The 13,555-nt window shown below is 39.2% G+C and overlaps 1 protein-coding gene across 3 annotated transcripts in view; it reads right to left on the bottom strand.

The window, feature by feature from the left end:
* The window catches only part of ncapd3 (non-SMC condensin II complex, subunit D3), a 100,756-nt gene that overhangs the window by 49,289 nt on the left and 37,912 nt on the right, over positions 1-13,555 (bottom strand). For all 3 annotated transcript variants that reach the window (XM_072486644.1, XM_072486643.1, XM_072486642.1), the window contains exons 13-21: positions 13,381-13,455; positions 12,265-12,338; positions 10,419-10,553; positions 7,463-7,683; positions 7,131-7,322; positions 6,401-6,495; positions 4,624-4,739; positions 3,836-3,943; positions 2,105-2,219 (exon numbers count right to left, since the gene is read on the bottom strand). In XM_072486644.1, the coding sequence (XP_072342745.1) occupies positions 2,105-2,219; positions 3,836-3,943; positions 4,624-4,739; positions 6,401-6,495; positions 7,131-7,322; positions 7,463-7,683; positions 10,419-10,553; positions 12,265-12,338; positions 13,381-13,455 (1,131 nt within the window). The remainder of the gene's footprint in view (positions 1-2,104; positions 2,220-3,835; positions 3,944-4,623; positions 4,740-6,400; positions 6,496-7,130; positions 7,323-7,462; positions 7,684-10,418; positions 10,554-12,264; positions 12,339-13,380; positions 13,456-13,555) is intronic.

Below are 13,555 nucleotides of genomic sequence, written 5' to 3'. Positions count from 1 at the left end.
GACAAACGGAATAGTTACTTTGCATCAGTCTTCACGGTGAAAGACGCTAATGGGATGCCAGAGTTCCAGGAGAACCAGGGGGCAGAGTTGAGTGCAGTGATCATTACTAAGGGGTAGGTTCTGGGAAAACTGAAAGGTCTGAAGGTGGCTACGTAACCTGGACTAGAAGGACTACACCCGAGGGTCCTAAAAGAGATAGCTGAGGAAATTGTGGAGGCATTGGTGATGATCTTTCAGGAATCACTGGAGGCAGGAAGGGTACCAGAGGACTGGAAGGTAGCTAATGTAACACCACTGTTTAAGAAGGGAGGGAGGCAGAAGATGGGAAATTATAGGCCGGCTAGCCTGACTTCGGTCATTGGTAAGATTTTTAGAGTCTGTTATTAAAGACGAGATCGCGAAGCACTTGGAAGTGCATGGTAAAATAGGACTGAGTCAGCATGGCTTTGTCAAAGGGAGGTCATGTCTGACAAATCTGTTAGAGCTCTTTGGGGAGGTAACAAGCAAGTTAGACAAAGGAGAACCAGTAGACCTGATTTATTTAGATTTCCAGAAGGCCTTTGACAAGGTGCCGCATAGGAGACTGTTAAATAAGTTAAGAGCTCATGGTGTTCAGGGTAAGATCCTGGCATGGATAGAGGATTGGCTGACTGGCAGAATGCAAAGAGTGGGGATAAAGGGGTCTTTTTCAGGATTGCAGCCGGTGACTAGTGGTGTGCCTCAGGGGTCTGTGCTGGGACCACAACTTTTTACAATATACATTAATGATCTGGAAGAAGGTACCGAAGGCACTGTTGCTAAGTTTGCAGATGATACAAAGATCTGTAGAGGAACAGGTAGTATTGAGGAAGCAAAGGGGCTGCAGAAGGACTTGGACAAGCTAGGAGAGTGGGCAATGAAATGGCAAATGAAATACAATGTGGAAAAGTGTGAGGTTATGCTTTGGAAGGAGGAATTTAGGCATAGACTGTTTTCTAAATGGGGATATGCTTTGGAAAGCAGAAGCACAAAGGGCCTTGGGACTCCTTGTTCACGATTCTCTTAAGGTTAATGTGCAGGTTTAGTCGGCAGTTAAGAAGGAAAATGTAATGTTAGCAGTCATGTCAAGAGGGCTAGAATACAAGACCAGGCTGTATACAGACTGAGGCTGTATAAGGCTCTGGTCAGAACCCATTTGGAGTATTGTGAGCAGTTTTGGGCCCCATAACGAAGGAAGGATGTGCTGGCCTTGGAAAGGGTCCAGAGGAAGTTCACAAGAATGATCCCTGGAATGAAGAACTTGTCGTATGAGGAACGTTTGAGGACTCGGAGTCTGTACTCGTTGGAGTAAGGTTGAGAGGGGATCTTATTGAAAATTATAAGATACTGCGAGGCCTGGATAGAGTGGAAGTGGAGGGGATGTTTCCACTTGTAGGAAAAACAATAACCAGAGGACACCATCTCAGATTAAAAGGGCGATCCTTTAAAACGGAGATGAGGAGGAATTTGTTCAGCCAGAGGGTGGTGAATCTGTGGAACTCTTTGCCGCAGAAGGCGGCTGTGGAGGTCAATTCACTAAGTGTCTTTAAGACAGAGATAGATAGGTTCTTGATTAATAAGGTGATCAGGCGTTATGAGGAGAAGGCAGGAGAATGGGGATGAGAAAATATCAGCCATGATTGAATGGCGGAGCAGACTTGATGTGCCAAGTGGCCTAATTCTGCTCCTATGTCTTATGGGTCAATAGTGATTTGCCTGTCCGTTTGCTATACTTAAATAGATATTGATCAAATCAAGTTGGGTTGCACATTGAGGTGCATCTGTGAAGCTGCAAGTGATGGAAATCACAGTGTAAAATCCTAAAATAATGTAAATTGACCTAGACATTCAACACAATGCAAAAACAAACTAACCACGATAAACTATATTTTCTGCAGATAAAAGTAAACTATATTTTCTGCAGATAAAAGTAATGTTCAGAAGGAAGGTCACCGACCTGCCAAGTATGTGACATTTTGCACCTTTATAACAAAGCAAATCAATTTCATTCAGCTTGTTCCAATAATCATGGTCACAATTTTATGCATAATACGATTCCTAGAGAAAGAAAAATCACCATTCTCACCATGGGCTAAGCTGGTAGGGGTAGCAAGAAACGATTGAACCAACATGAAGATGCGCTTCTCAACTTTTCCAGGGCACAGCTGTGCTACTTCACCAAGTGTAAAAAGATGCCTCACCTGAAGAAACACAAGATGTTGTACCTGGAACTCAGCAAGTCTCCTGATGCCAAGGAAATCACAACACGCATCTCCCCTAGCATTCGTGGTGTTGGAAGAATAATGGAGTACACCAAATAAAGAGCTTTCGGAACACTCTTTTGTTCTTAAATTGGTTAAGGAGAATGGAATGAAATTTATACATATACTTGATCCTAGATATTTCTTGTGAGATGCAAATTGCTCTTATATTCATAATTTCAACCTGCTCTCCACACAATTATTACAGTGACAGGCCAACATTGTATTTTACAATTCAAAGTCCTCTGAAAGAATGCAAGAATATGCAATTAGAAGCATAGAATGTTATAGTGTAGACCATTAGGTCCTTCATAGCTCTGCTGGCTTTGAAAGAGTGGTTCCAATTTAGGCCCACACCTTAGCTTTTACCCCATTATCCTTGAAAATCCGTCATCTTAAAGTTCATATCCAATTGCCTTTTAAAAGCTACAATAGAATCTGATATCTCCAAACCTTTTGATAATATGTTCAAGATATTCACCCTCTGTTCAAAGTATTTTCTCCTCATCCACCACCAAGTCCTTTGGTCAATTATTTTAAATCTTCAGCCTCTGATAACTGAACAACTTGCCTGAGGAAATAGTTTCTATCTACTTGCTCTATCAAACTCAAATTCCGATAGCGCAAATCACAGTATTAAAATGTCATTCATCCATTATTAACATTTCCAGATTGTGTTTCCATAATAACTTTACATACTCACTTTATTTAAACCCTATTAAATATCAGTGATTTGGGGTCTTTAAAAGACAAAGAAGAAAAGTTGGACTGTTCTTTCATTCTTTGAATATCTAAATATCTATATCAATTTCTTGCATCAACGTTTGCTTTACAAGTTTTGAATTTTCATCTGCTATTGATAGGTAACAATGTTCCAGGACAAGCAAGTTACAGCTCATTGCAATTTATCCTAATATGGTACCTCTGTAAAAGGTGGTCTAAGGTCTCGACCCGACCACAAGAGAAGACAATTACAATAAACCTTTGTGTTATCCAGCATTGCACCAACTGGAATACATGATTCACCAGAATTTCGTGATTTTTTCTTTTTAAAAGCTGGTCTGAAGGTCAGAAATAAAAAGTCAAATGGTGGATATTCAAAACCCCGAATGTCAGCGTTGGTCTTGTGGTGATCTGTTTGGTTATACTTTTTTTTTAAAATAAAGTCGGCCAAGACCCCACCAAAGCTGCCCAAAGATCAGATGAAACAGTTACTGCTTGGAGCAACTGTCAATGAAGCTGACAGCTTATTTTTCTTTTTTTTTGAAAGCTGGTCAGAAGGTCATGGTGCCAGTTGTGTCTTCAATGGTGTTTTACTGTGGTGCCCTGCTGTTCTGTATCTGGAGTAATCCAACTCCCAGATAACTGACATTTTGATTAACTGGCACCACCCATGCCTGGAGCACGGCGGATAACAAAAAAAAGTTTACTGTAAGGTTGCAAGACTCTGCCTTATCTTGACAAGCATAAAATGCAAAGAGGTGAAGTCAAAATATTCAATTTATTGCAGTGAAAGAGTTTGGCTGCATTTAATAGATATGGATTCTGTCACTTACCAATATATTTTCATCCGTAAACGAATTGTCACCATCTCGGAGAACAATATTAGAGATGTAAGACTCGCATGCCAAGATCAGCTTTCCACACACCTGATCCAGTAGGACCTATTACAGAAATACTTTACTATTTGCTCTACAGTGTGATTTTATTCCTACAATAAAACCCCTTCATATATCATAATTTACACTGGTTAGTGCATTTTAATAAAAAAGTTCATCCCAATGCGAGTCAGAAAAGGCTGAACAGTAGACTTTTATTACCATTTCCTGCAAATACATTCTAAAACATCAGCTTACTCTGCACTTTACCATGTGATTATTGTCCAACTTTTCTTAAGTAGCAATCAGTTTTGAAAACCATTTTATGCATGTATGAAATACTTAAGCGCAAAATTCCAAAATGATGTTTCATAGACCAATACGACGTTGTGACCAATGTTCCCTAGTTACTGAGCTTTTAATTTTAGTGGTGCAGAAAAACACTTCCCACAAAGGAGAGAAAAGAAAATCAACCTTGGATTATTTTTAGCAATCCCAGAAATAGAATGCACAAGTTTGGAAACAGGCCATCCCCCCTACTTTTAGAGGAATCAGACCTAAATCAGAGTAAGAATGGAGTGCATTAAAAAAAAATCTGATTAAAGCAGGCCACAACCAGAAAGGTTTCACCTTTTGGTATTGATTTGTGTTTTATTCTCACCATTCGTAATGCATATTTTATACCCAAAACCAGGCATCCAAAAGAGAGTAAATGCTGGTTTATTTTTTAAGATATGCAACCCCACCTGTGTCTCCTCAGGTGTCTCACACTGGGCCTGGCAGAGTTTGTACAAGGCTTCGACTGCGGGACTAATGATTTCCGGAGGAGAACAAAATGTATTTATCCAATTCTGGACCTCATCTGTAAGAAAAGCACATGCTTAATAGAATTTTTTAATACATAAGGTTGTTGCTCATCAGCGATGAGATCAAACACAAGGGTCTAATTTTGTTTTGTCACAAGGAATCATGTAGTAGTTATAGAAGCCTTACAATGCAGGAGGCCATTTAGCCCATCGAATCTACACTGACCTCTGAAGCATTCTACCTAGGCCCACTCCCCTGCCCTATACCATAACCCCACTTGGACACTAAGAGACAATTTAGAACAGCCAACCTATCTAACCTGCACATCTTTGAACTGTGGGAGAAAACCAGAGTATGCAGAGGAAACCCATGCAGACAAGGCGAGAAAGTGCAAACTCGACACAAACAGTTACCCAAGGTTGGGATTGAACCCAGGTCCCTGGCGCTGTGCGGCAGCAGTGCTAACCACTGTGCAGTTACAGCACATCTTAATTATCTGTAGTGAAATCAAAGTGCTTTTAGGCCACTTCAAATGGGTGGGATTATTAGACTTCAAGAGGGTAGAAACATTAGTTGTCCCCCCTTTGTTTGACATTCATTGTCAAGACTGAGGATCAATGCATTTGTATAAAATTATCAAAGTACCTCAGCATCCAATGCAGTTAGTGCATGTCATATTGGATGAAATCCATACGAACAACACAACATGACCTTGCTGAATTGTGAACTTGCAAAGCTAAGCCAAGGACTATAGCAGTGCTTCACAAACGAACTTCCAATGTGACCCTATTTAAACTCACCTCATGAGAAATTAGGGATGGGCAACAAAAGCTGGCCACATCCCATGAAATGATATACATAAACTCTCGAATTAATGTGGCTGAGATCACAGCTGCCTGGAATCTTTGTCTGTCTGGGGGCAGAGCCTGAAGCTGAGCCGGGGGTTGCGGTTGAGTCGGGACCAAGTCGCATCCTACAATTCCCGCAGCAGAAGCGGCACAGGAAGAGGGTTCAGTGCAAGAAGGTCTAAGAGAGAGAGCCTGAGTGACTGTTCCCTCCGGGCCAGTCAGAGATCAGGGGGGCTGGTGGGGGGTAGACGGAGGATGGAATTTCGTGAGCCAAAAATCGTTCTACTAAATGGCAGAAATTTCCCTGTTAACAGTAATTATTGTATATACCAATCATCAAAAAAGTAGAATAAAGCAATTTTGGTGGCAAATTCGATCCCTTAGGTCTTGGAAAATGGAACATTATGTTGCAAACAATATATTTCAGGGTGGATCCACTCTGTTCTGCCACAACAATGTGGTTTAGTTGAGAAAGGCAACACATTATTACATAAAAATAACGTTTATTTTCAACATAAGCCATCCACTTGTATCGAGTATAACTGTCAATTTGGTGCCACTGTATACAACTTTGCCATGAATTTGCACACTCTAGTTAGTAGACTGATCAAGCCCAAAAAGAACTTCACATTCGACCCTTGCAACTGGCATGAATAAACGGATGTCGCATTCATCCGGATGCACCTGAAGCCAAATGGCAGATACAAAGGAATGAAAACCAAACGCAGCAGAAAGACAAAGTCAGTTAATTCACCAACAGTAGAAAAGGCACAAACGTTAATGCTATCCCAAACCCTACCACTGTTGCCCCCCAAATTCATTAGAAACATTTTTTTAAAATCCTTGAATCTTATTGCACTTCACTCACCTATCAAGTTAGACCTAGTTGTCTCAGGCAAATGGCGAGCAATGTTTCCCATGACACTCAGAATGTGGCTAGTGCTGTTGTCGATAATCTTTGACCTGCAGACATTAGAAAATAACTTCAGATCAAGTAATTGAAAATTTTACGCTGCACTGGTACGATCTGAAAATTGGACAGCATTGAGCATCTTGTTTTTATAACATTTCACAAATAAATCAGTCTCCCATGAAGAAAGCAGGCCAGTCACACATTCATCCTAAACATGCATCAGCGTGGTTTTGATATCTTTATCAGGCCTCTGAATTACATGTTAGGTTTCTGCCCTAAAGCTCTTCAAAGCTTAAAAAACACAAATAACACAGAACACTTTCCGAATAGGAACTGTCGCTTAATTATGGGGCAGGGGAATGAATAATGCTTAAAAATAAAATTATTCCACCTATTGCATACTCTTACTGAAAGCTTATTTGATAGCTTCAAAGCAACATCTCTAACAGTAGATCTAGTTGCCTGTGTTAAGATGACAAAACTGGGAGTTATTGCTGAAAATCACAACATCTTGATACCTTCCCTCTTATATTGAAGTGAATTCCTACCGTAGGTATTATCTGGAAAGTCTGAATGATACAAAAGTTTTACAAAAAAAGAACAGCCTAAATAGATCCGCACATCACATTTTTACAGCTAGCTGCAAAAAGCAAATGGTTTGCGTGTAAATTTAAATATTACAAACCTGTAAACATTATCCCAAGAGACTATAATCTTCTCATAATTTAATTTTGGCGATGATCCTGCAATTTTTGAAAGTAGCATCCAGGCAGCAGAAGAATGTTCAGTCTCAGTGTGAGAGATAAGGCTCTTTACAAACGTTGAATTGAACGTATTTTGACGGGACCACAAAAGGAAAGCTTTGGTGAGATAACGACTATAAAAAGAGGACAAAGCAATTACTCACCTAGGACTCGAACTTCTCAAGATAAATAAACGCAAAGCATAAAAGACAACTCAAATGGATTTGTTAGATTGAAATACGTGTGAAATATGTGAAGTCCAATACATATTTACCAAAGCTCTTGATACTCAATCGCGAGAAATGTCAAAATGTCCCAGGCCAATCTTTGATATTTGTCTTCATCACTGAACTGTCTATAGTCCTTGATTTGTTGTATTATAACTTTATGGAGACAGTCCAGTGCTTTTTCCTGCACAGAACTCTCAGAGTCGATTACAATAGGGATGACTCCATTCATCCAAACCTTTTGCAACACCGAATTACATGGTTGAGCCTGCAAGAAACATACATAAAGATAATCTGAGCATAAAAATAACATCCTTCATTAACCACCAATTTGGAAAATAAACATTTTGAACCATAACTTCAGAATGAAAGTAGATTCAATTAACATTACCAACACGTTTTGTGCTACTTAGAACGATTCAAAGATCACTTTCAAATGCACATGGGGACTTCTGGACCACAAACATGTAATTCTATCCAAAACAGAATATATAATAGCACTAAATATAAACCTATTGAATTATTTTGATGCAACCACAAAAGTAAAAGTTTGATAAGATAATTAATATGGAAAGAGAACAAATAATTACTTCCTTACAATTCTAACTGCTCAAGATAACTGTATGCTAAATATCAGAGATCTCAAATGATGTTGGTAAAATTGAAATATGTACAGTCCAATACACATTTACAAAAGTTCTTGATTCTCAAGCGCGAAAAATGTCAAAATGGCCCAGGGTAATCGTTGATATTTTTATTCATCACTGAACTGAATATAGCCCTTGATTTGTAGTATTATCACTTGATTGAGACTATTCAGTGTTTTTCCCTGTACAGAATCCTCAAGAATCTATTACAATAGGGATGATCCTATTCATTCAAGCCTTTTTCAACACAGGGTGAACAGATTTTCATGAATATGGTTCAAAAATGAGATGTGTTGCCAAAGCTTTTCATCTCACACTCATCAGGACAAATGGAAGAATGCCAAATTTCAAACAATACAACTGCAGGAGAAAAGGTTGCAGATTGGCTGGCAAATTGACTCTGATTGGCCAAAGGAATTGCCATGACGCAAGCAACAAGGAACAACAGCTCCCCAAGCTCTCAGGTAATTCAAAAAAGAGAGGAAGGTTGATCATCCTTTGGTTTGCAACAAATGGGTCCCCAAGAGTCTCCAATGGGTCTATTTAAGAGCAAATCAGCCATGTTATAAACTTGACTGATCATTTTAAATTGGTTGTTAGCAGTGATTATCAGTCAGGATCATTTTATTTTATTTTTTTAAATTTAGAGTCCCCAATTCATTTTTTTCAATTAGGGGGCAATTTAACATGGCCAATCCACCTAGCCTGCACATCTTTTGGGTTATGGGGGCGAAACCCACGCAAACACGGGGAGAATGTGCACACTCCACACAGACAGTGACCCTGAGCCAGGATCGAACCTGGGACCTCGGCGCCGTGAGGCAGCAGGGCTAACCCACTGTGCCACCGTGCTACCCTGTCAGGATCATTTTAGGCAAGTGCTGCCTAATCACAGAAATCAAATCTAATAGTAGATGTATTGCTTTAGGTTTTGAAAGTGTGGACTGGTTGAGCATGTACTCTGTCACACTGCTACTATGCAATGGCAATGCAAATAATATTTTCCACTAATAGGATGCTGCAGTCAGTCCCAAAAAAATACATTTTGCCTGCCACACAATCGAGTATGTATGAATTCCAGTGCTTGAGCAATGCCAGGTCCCAGCAATTGGCCTTTGCTTGTTCACGACTCATGGAGAAGATTGAGAGTCTAAATATTACAATTTAAAAGAACACTTTCAACTGCATATCGGTGTCTTGGTCCACAAACAAGCAATTCTATCAAATTTCTATCATCCCCTGCAAACAAAAGAACTGTGTTCAAGTTCAAGCCCTGCGCCTTTTTCGAATTATGTGGGAACTTGGGAGGTCCGATAGTTCCCTGTTCCTGTCACCATGGGAACACCTCCAACGATCAGAATCTACCTGCCAACCAATCAACGCACTTTTGTTGTGATAGTCTGCCATCTGTCATTGTTGTGATGAAAAGCTTTGGTAACATGTCTCTCTTTTCAACGATAGTGCAGATTTGTACTACCAGCCGACTATTTTCATGAGTTTAATCCTCCCAATTCTGAATAGTTCTCAAAAATATAGCACTAGCTAATTAGAATCTAGGCAACATTTAGTGTTGAAAGATATTCTCTGCTAGAGACACTCCTGTCTCATCTCCCATTCTCCAGTAAAGGATGACAATCTGGAAACCAGTTTCCAGTTATCTGTCAATGGCACTGCAAGCAGCAATGAGAAAATGCATGAAGGTAATGCAGTCAGCTAGCCAAGCTTCCATCTTATTTTCCCTCTTCAGAGGGAAATAACTGCCTTCCCTTGGTATGACTGACATCAGAAGTTCCTGATTAAGCAATCACTCTAGGGTGTGATTAAATAACATGCTTAACTGGTTTAATTATTAATGGCTATGTAACCACTTTACAGGATAGAAAAACATTGCATAGTTTGATGTTCACTTTAGGAGAAAGTTGTGAAATTTCAAACATTTTTCAAATCATCTTAATTTTCACTTTTAACATAGGCCTACACTTATTAAAAGTGCTTTCCATAGGTAGACACAGATTAGCAACCAGGTCCAAAACCATACAAACGGTGCCTGAGTCAAATATTACAAGCTCTGTAATAACAGTTGACTCAATCTTTGATTTTCTGCTAATGCCACAAGTTTTAAAAAGTTTCTCTGTAACAAGAGCAAAAGAAAATGACATATTTGAATCAATCTCTGGTCACTTTGTGGTACAACTTGTTGACACCAGCTGTATGTTGTTGAAATGTTCACACTATTACTTACTCCTGTGCCAGTAGGACAGGCATAATCGTATAAAGTCCCTCCATGCATTTATTAAAAGTATTTGGATTGACTCGAGTACACATCCTGATCTGAAAACATGATCAAAAACCGTACCAACAGAAGATCAGTGATCGACTGCAATGCCTGCTTGCGGACAGATGGGGCAGGATCTCGACAATGGTCCTGTAATGTTGACAGATCTTCTTGGTTGCAAATGGCAATATTGTGTTTTAAAATGCTGACAAACACCTGTAAGGTATGGAGCACAAAACAGCTGATTCACCAGCATATTCAAACATCAAGAAATTAAAATCTAAGCAAAGACCAATTTGCATTCAATGACATGAATTACATATTTTATTTTGTACAATTTCCCTCTGGTTGACAACAATTAAACCAAAGGACCAAGGAACTAATCCATTTACTTATTGTACAATTCAAGAAAGCACACAAGTTTTATATGCAATATAAAAATGTATTTTGCATTACATACATATTATTCAAAGGTCTTGTGTTAACAGCAATCACCCAACTGGCAAGGGAATGAGAAAAATACCAAGATGTGTACAAACCCAGACTTGTACATACTGTCTGATTTTTTTTTTTATGATGCTCTGTCTTTAATGTGGCTGTGGGTCAGGCAACTGGATATTAAACCTTGCATGTTTCAATTTAGCAACAAGCAAAATAAAAAAGGAGGTTGCATGACTTACCTCCACAGCAGTAATTAAATGTTTAAATTAGATCTTTGTATTTTATCCACAGCATGAATCTCACCTGTATAATCTGGGTTTTGAAAGCCCAGGACCTGGCCTGTTCAGAGTTCTTAAAAGGTCAGCTATGTTTTGGTTTTCCTCAAGTCTCAACCGGAGTTTTGGTTTGTGACTTGCTCCACTTATAAGTTAGTATTGATGGGTACTCAGCGATTTTGTGTGTTAGATTTCACTGAATCTTCCTGCATTGAAGGCCATTCAACCTACCCCACTTGTGTTGGCTCTCGGAACCAGTTCTGTCTCAATACTAACAAAACTCTTCCTTGGCATCTAATTAACAGCTCTCCCTCCGCCAGACCAGCTTGAGAACTTTGACCTCTTTCTCAAGGTGGGCTGATTCAACTGATGCCACGTTCTAGGCAGTTTCATTATTTGTGTAGGTTTAGCATCACTTCTTCGCTTTTCAACTATAGGCTCCCATTGCTGACACTTTGGATTCTTTTTTTAAAAAACTATTTGCAACTTTAGCAACTCGTCCTCCAACATTTAATGATTTGTGTAAATAAATGCTTCAGCCTCTTGACCACCAAACTGAAGTTCTCTCCTTTAGATATCTACAACTCCTTATCCCTCCTGCCAAAGATATTCACCTAATTTTCGGAATTATTTTTCCCAAATTAAATTTCAGCGGACTATCCCCCCAAACTCCCAATCTGTGTTGTCAAGATATCACTTAGTAACCTCTTTAGTTAACCACAAACGTGTCTGCAAATTTGATAATGGCCCTATACTCAGTCCAAAATTAAAGACTTAAAATTACAGAAAGTTATATTGCGCCTTTCTTCATCAGCAGACACCTTGGAGCACTTTACAGCTAAAGTGTTTTTTTTTTAAAGTGTAGCCACCGTTGGAATGGCTCCAACACTGGGCCATTGTGACCCTTTCATGTTCTGCAGCCAAATTATGTTGCTACAAGTCACATGCATAGAGCAAGCTTTTGTGCACTAGCTTTCTATTCAAATTCAGTGAACTGACTACCCCCTGGAAAATTCAGCACAAGTCTGCTCTTAGCTCCCAGCGTAAGTGGAGGGAGGCCAGCTCAACGCAGGATCTTGCTGCCACATTCATCATTTAACTTTCCTTTTGTCATCTAAAAAGAGAACAGGAGAGGCAAACATCTCGTTGCAATACACGAGTTCTAAAAGTAAACAAATAATCAGCACCATGACCTCACATGCATACACTACCTGAATGGCTGCTTTTCTGACATTGGTTCTCTCATCACCAGCTCTGAGCCTCAACATAGTCATAATTCTTTTTGCTGTTCAAAAGAAATTCAGGATATTTTATTAACACTTCAAAGTGTTTACTTTTGCTGAGACTGACTTAATACCACTGACACTTTATAGTTTTCAGATCTCATGCACATAGTCAGAGCTTTAATGCATTATTTTGTTAACTTGGAAGAATATTTGGCAGCAAAAGCTGAAATCATTGGGTTGGTATTTTCAGTTTGTTCAAATTGCGCACAGAGATTTTTAACGGCTGCAACATTCAATTATTTTCATTTACGTACAATGGCCACATAATGTGGAACACCAGCACATGCAATATATGCTATAGTGGATTGACTGACATTGTGGGTGCTTTACTGAGCTACTATATGTTTATGAGGGAGCTGAGAAATACCAAATTAAATGCAGAAATGGAATTACGGAAATCTTTTCAGTACAGCATTCTATAATTGAAGTTTAATATTAAAGATCCCGGTTATAAAACAATTTTCCTGTGTTGCTGTGCCAAAGAGAGGAAGCCAGAAACATTATGTCCTTTCTTACCCACTAGTTTTTTAAAAAATTACAACGCACACTGGGCTAAATTTCTGGCTTTTAAAGCAGACCAAGGCAGGCCAGCAGCACGGTTCGATTCCTGTACCAGCCTCCCCGAACAGGCGCCGGAATGTGGCAACTAGGGGCTTTTCACAGTAACTTCATTGAAGCCTACTCGTGACAATAAGCGATTTACATTTAATTTCTCCCAAAATGTTCCTTCGACATTTTTGTTGTGCATTTTTTTTGTCCCCTGGTCTCTCTTATGGATTTTCTTTGCATTTTGTTCTCCTCCCATTAAAGCATTTTCTTCGGGAACTCGACTTCAATTCAGTCATTTGAAAAAAACACTACCAATCTGTGTATGGATTCCAGCCAGAAAATGTAATTTAAGACAGCTCAGCAATATCAGAACGGGAGTTATTCAAGGAAAAAATGAAATGAAATATTACTTTTTGTTTCCATTATAAAACACTTCAATCTAAAGCCGACAGTAATTATGTAATTCACATAGACATAAATTTTCATGCTCACCATCGGTGAATGTTGAATCCCCAGGGTCTGTGACTTCAATGCTTTTTAGTGTGTCCTTGCATTGGTTAGTGGTGGCTAGAAGTTTCAAAATGTTTGAAACAAAACAAATTGAATATACCAATATGTACTTTTTTTTCCCCAATCTATATTTTACCGTAATGCCACTCCAGTAACC

The sequence above is a fragment of the Scyliorhinus torazame genome, chromosome 21 (assembly GCF_047496885.1).
Source record: "Scyliorhinus torazame isolate Kashiwa2021f chromosome 21, sScyTor2.1, whole genome shotgun sequence".
Lineage (NCBI taxonomy): Eukaryota > Metazoa > Chordata > Chondrichthyes > Carcharhiniformes > Scyliorhinidae > Scyliorhinus > Scyliorhinus torazame.
The sequence above is the reverse complement of the archived record's forward strand: the minus strand, read 5'-3'. Positions and strand labels throughout refer to the sequence as shown.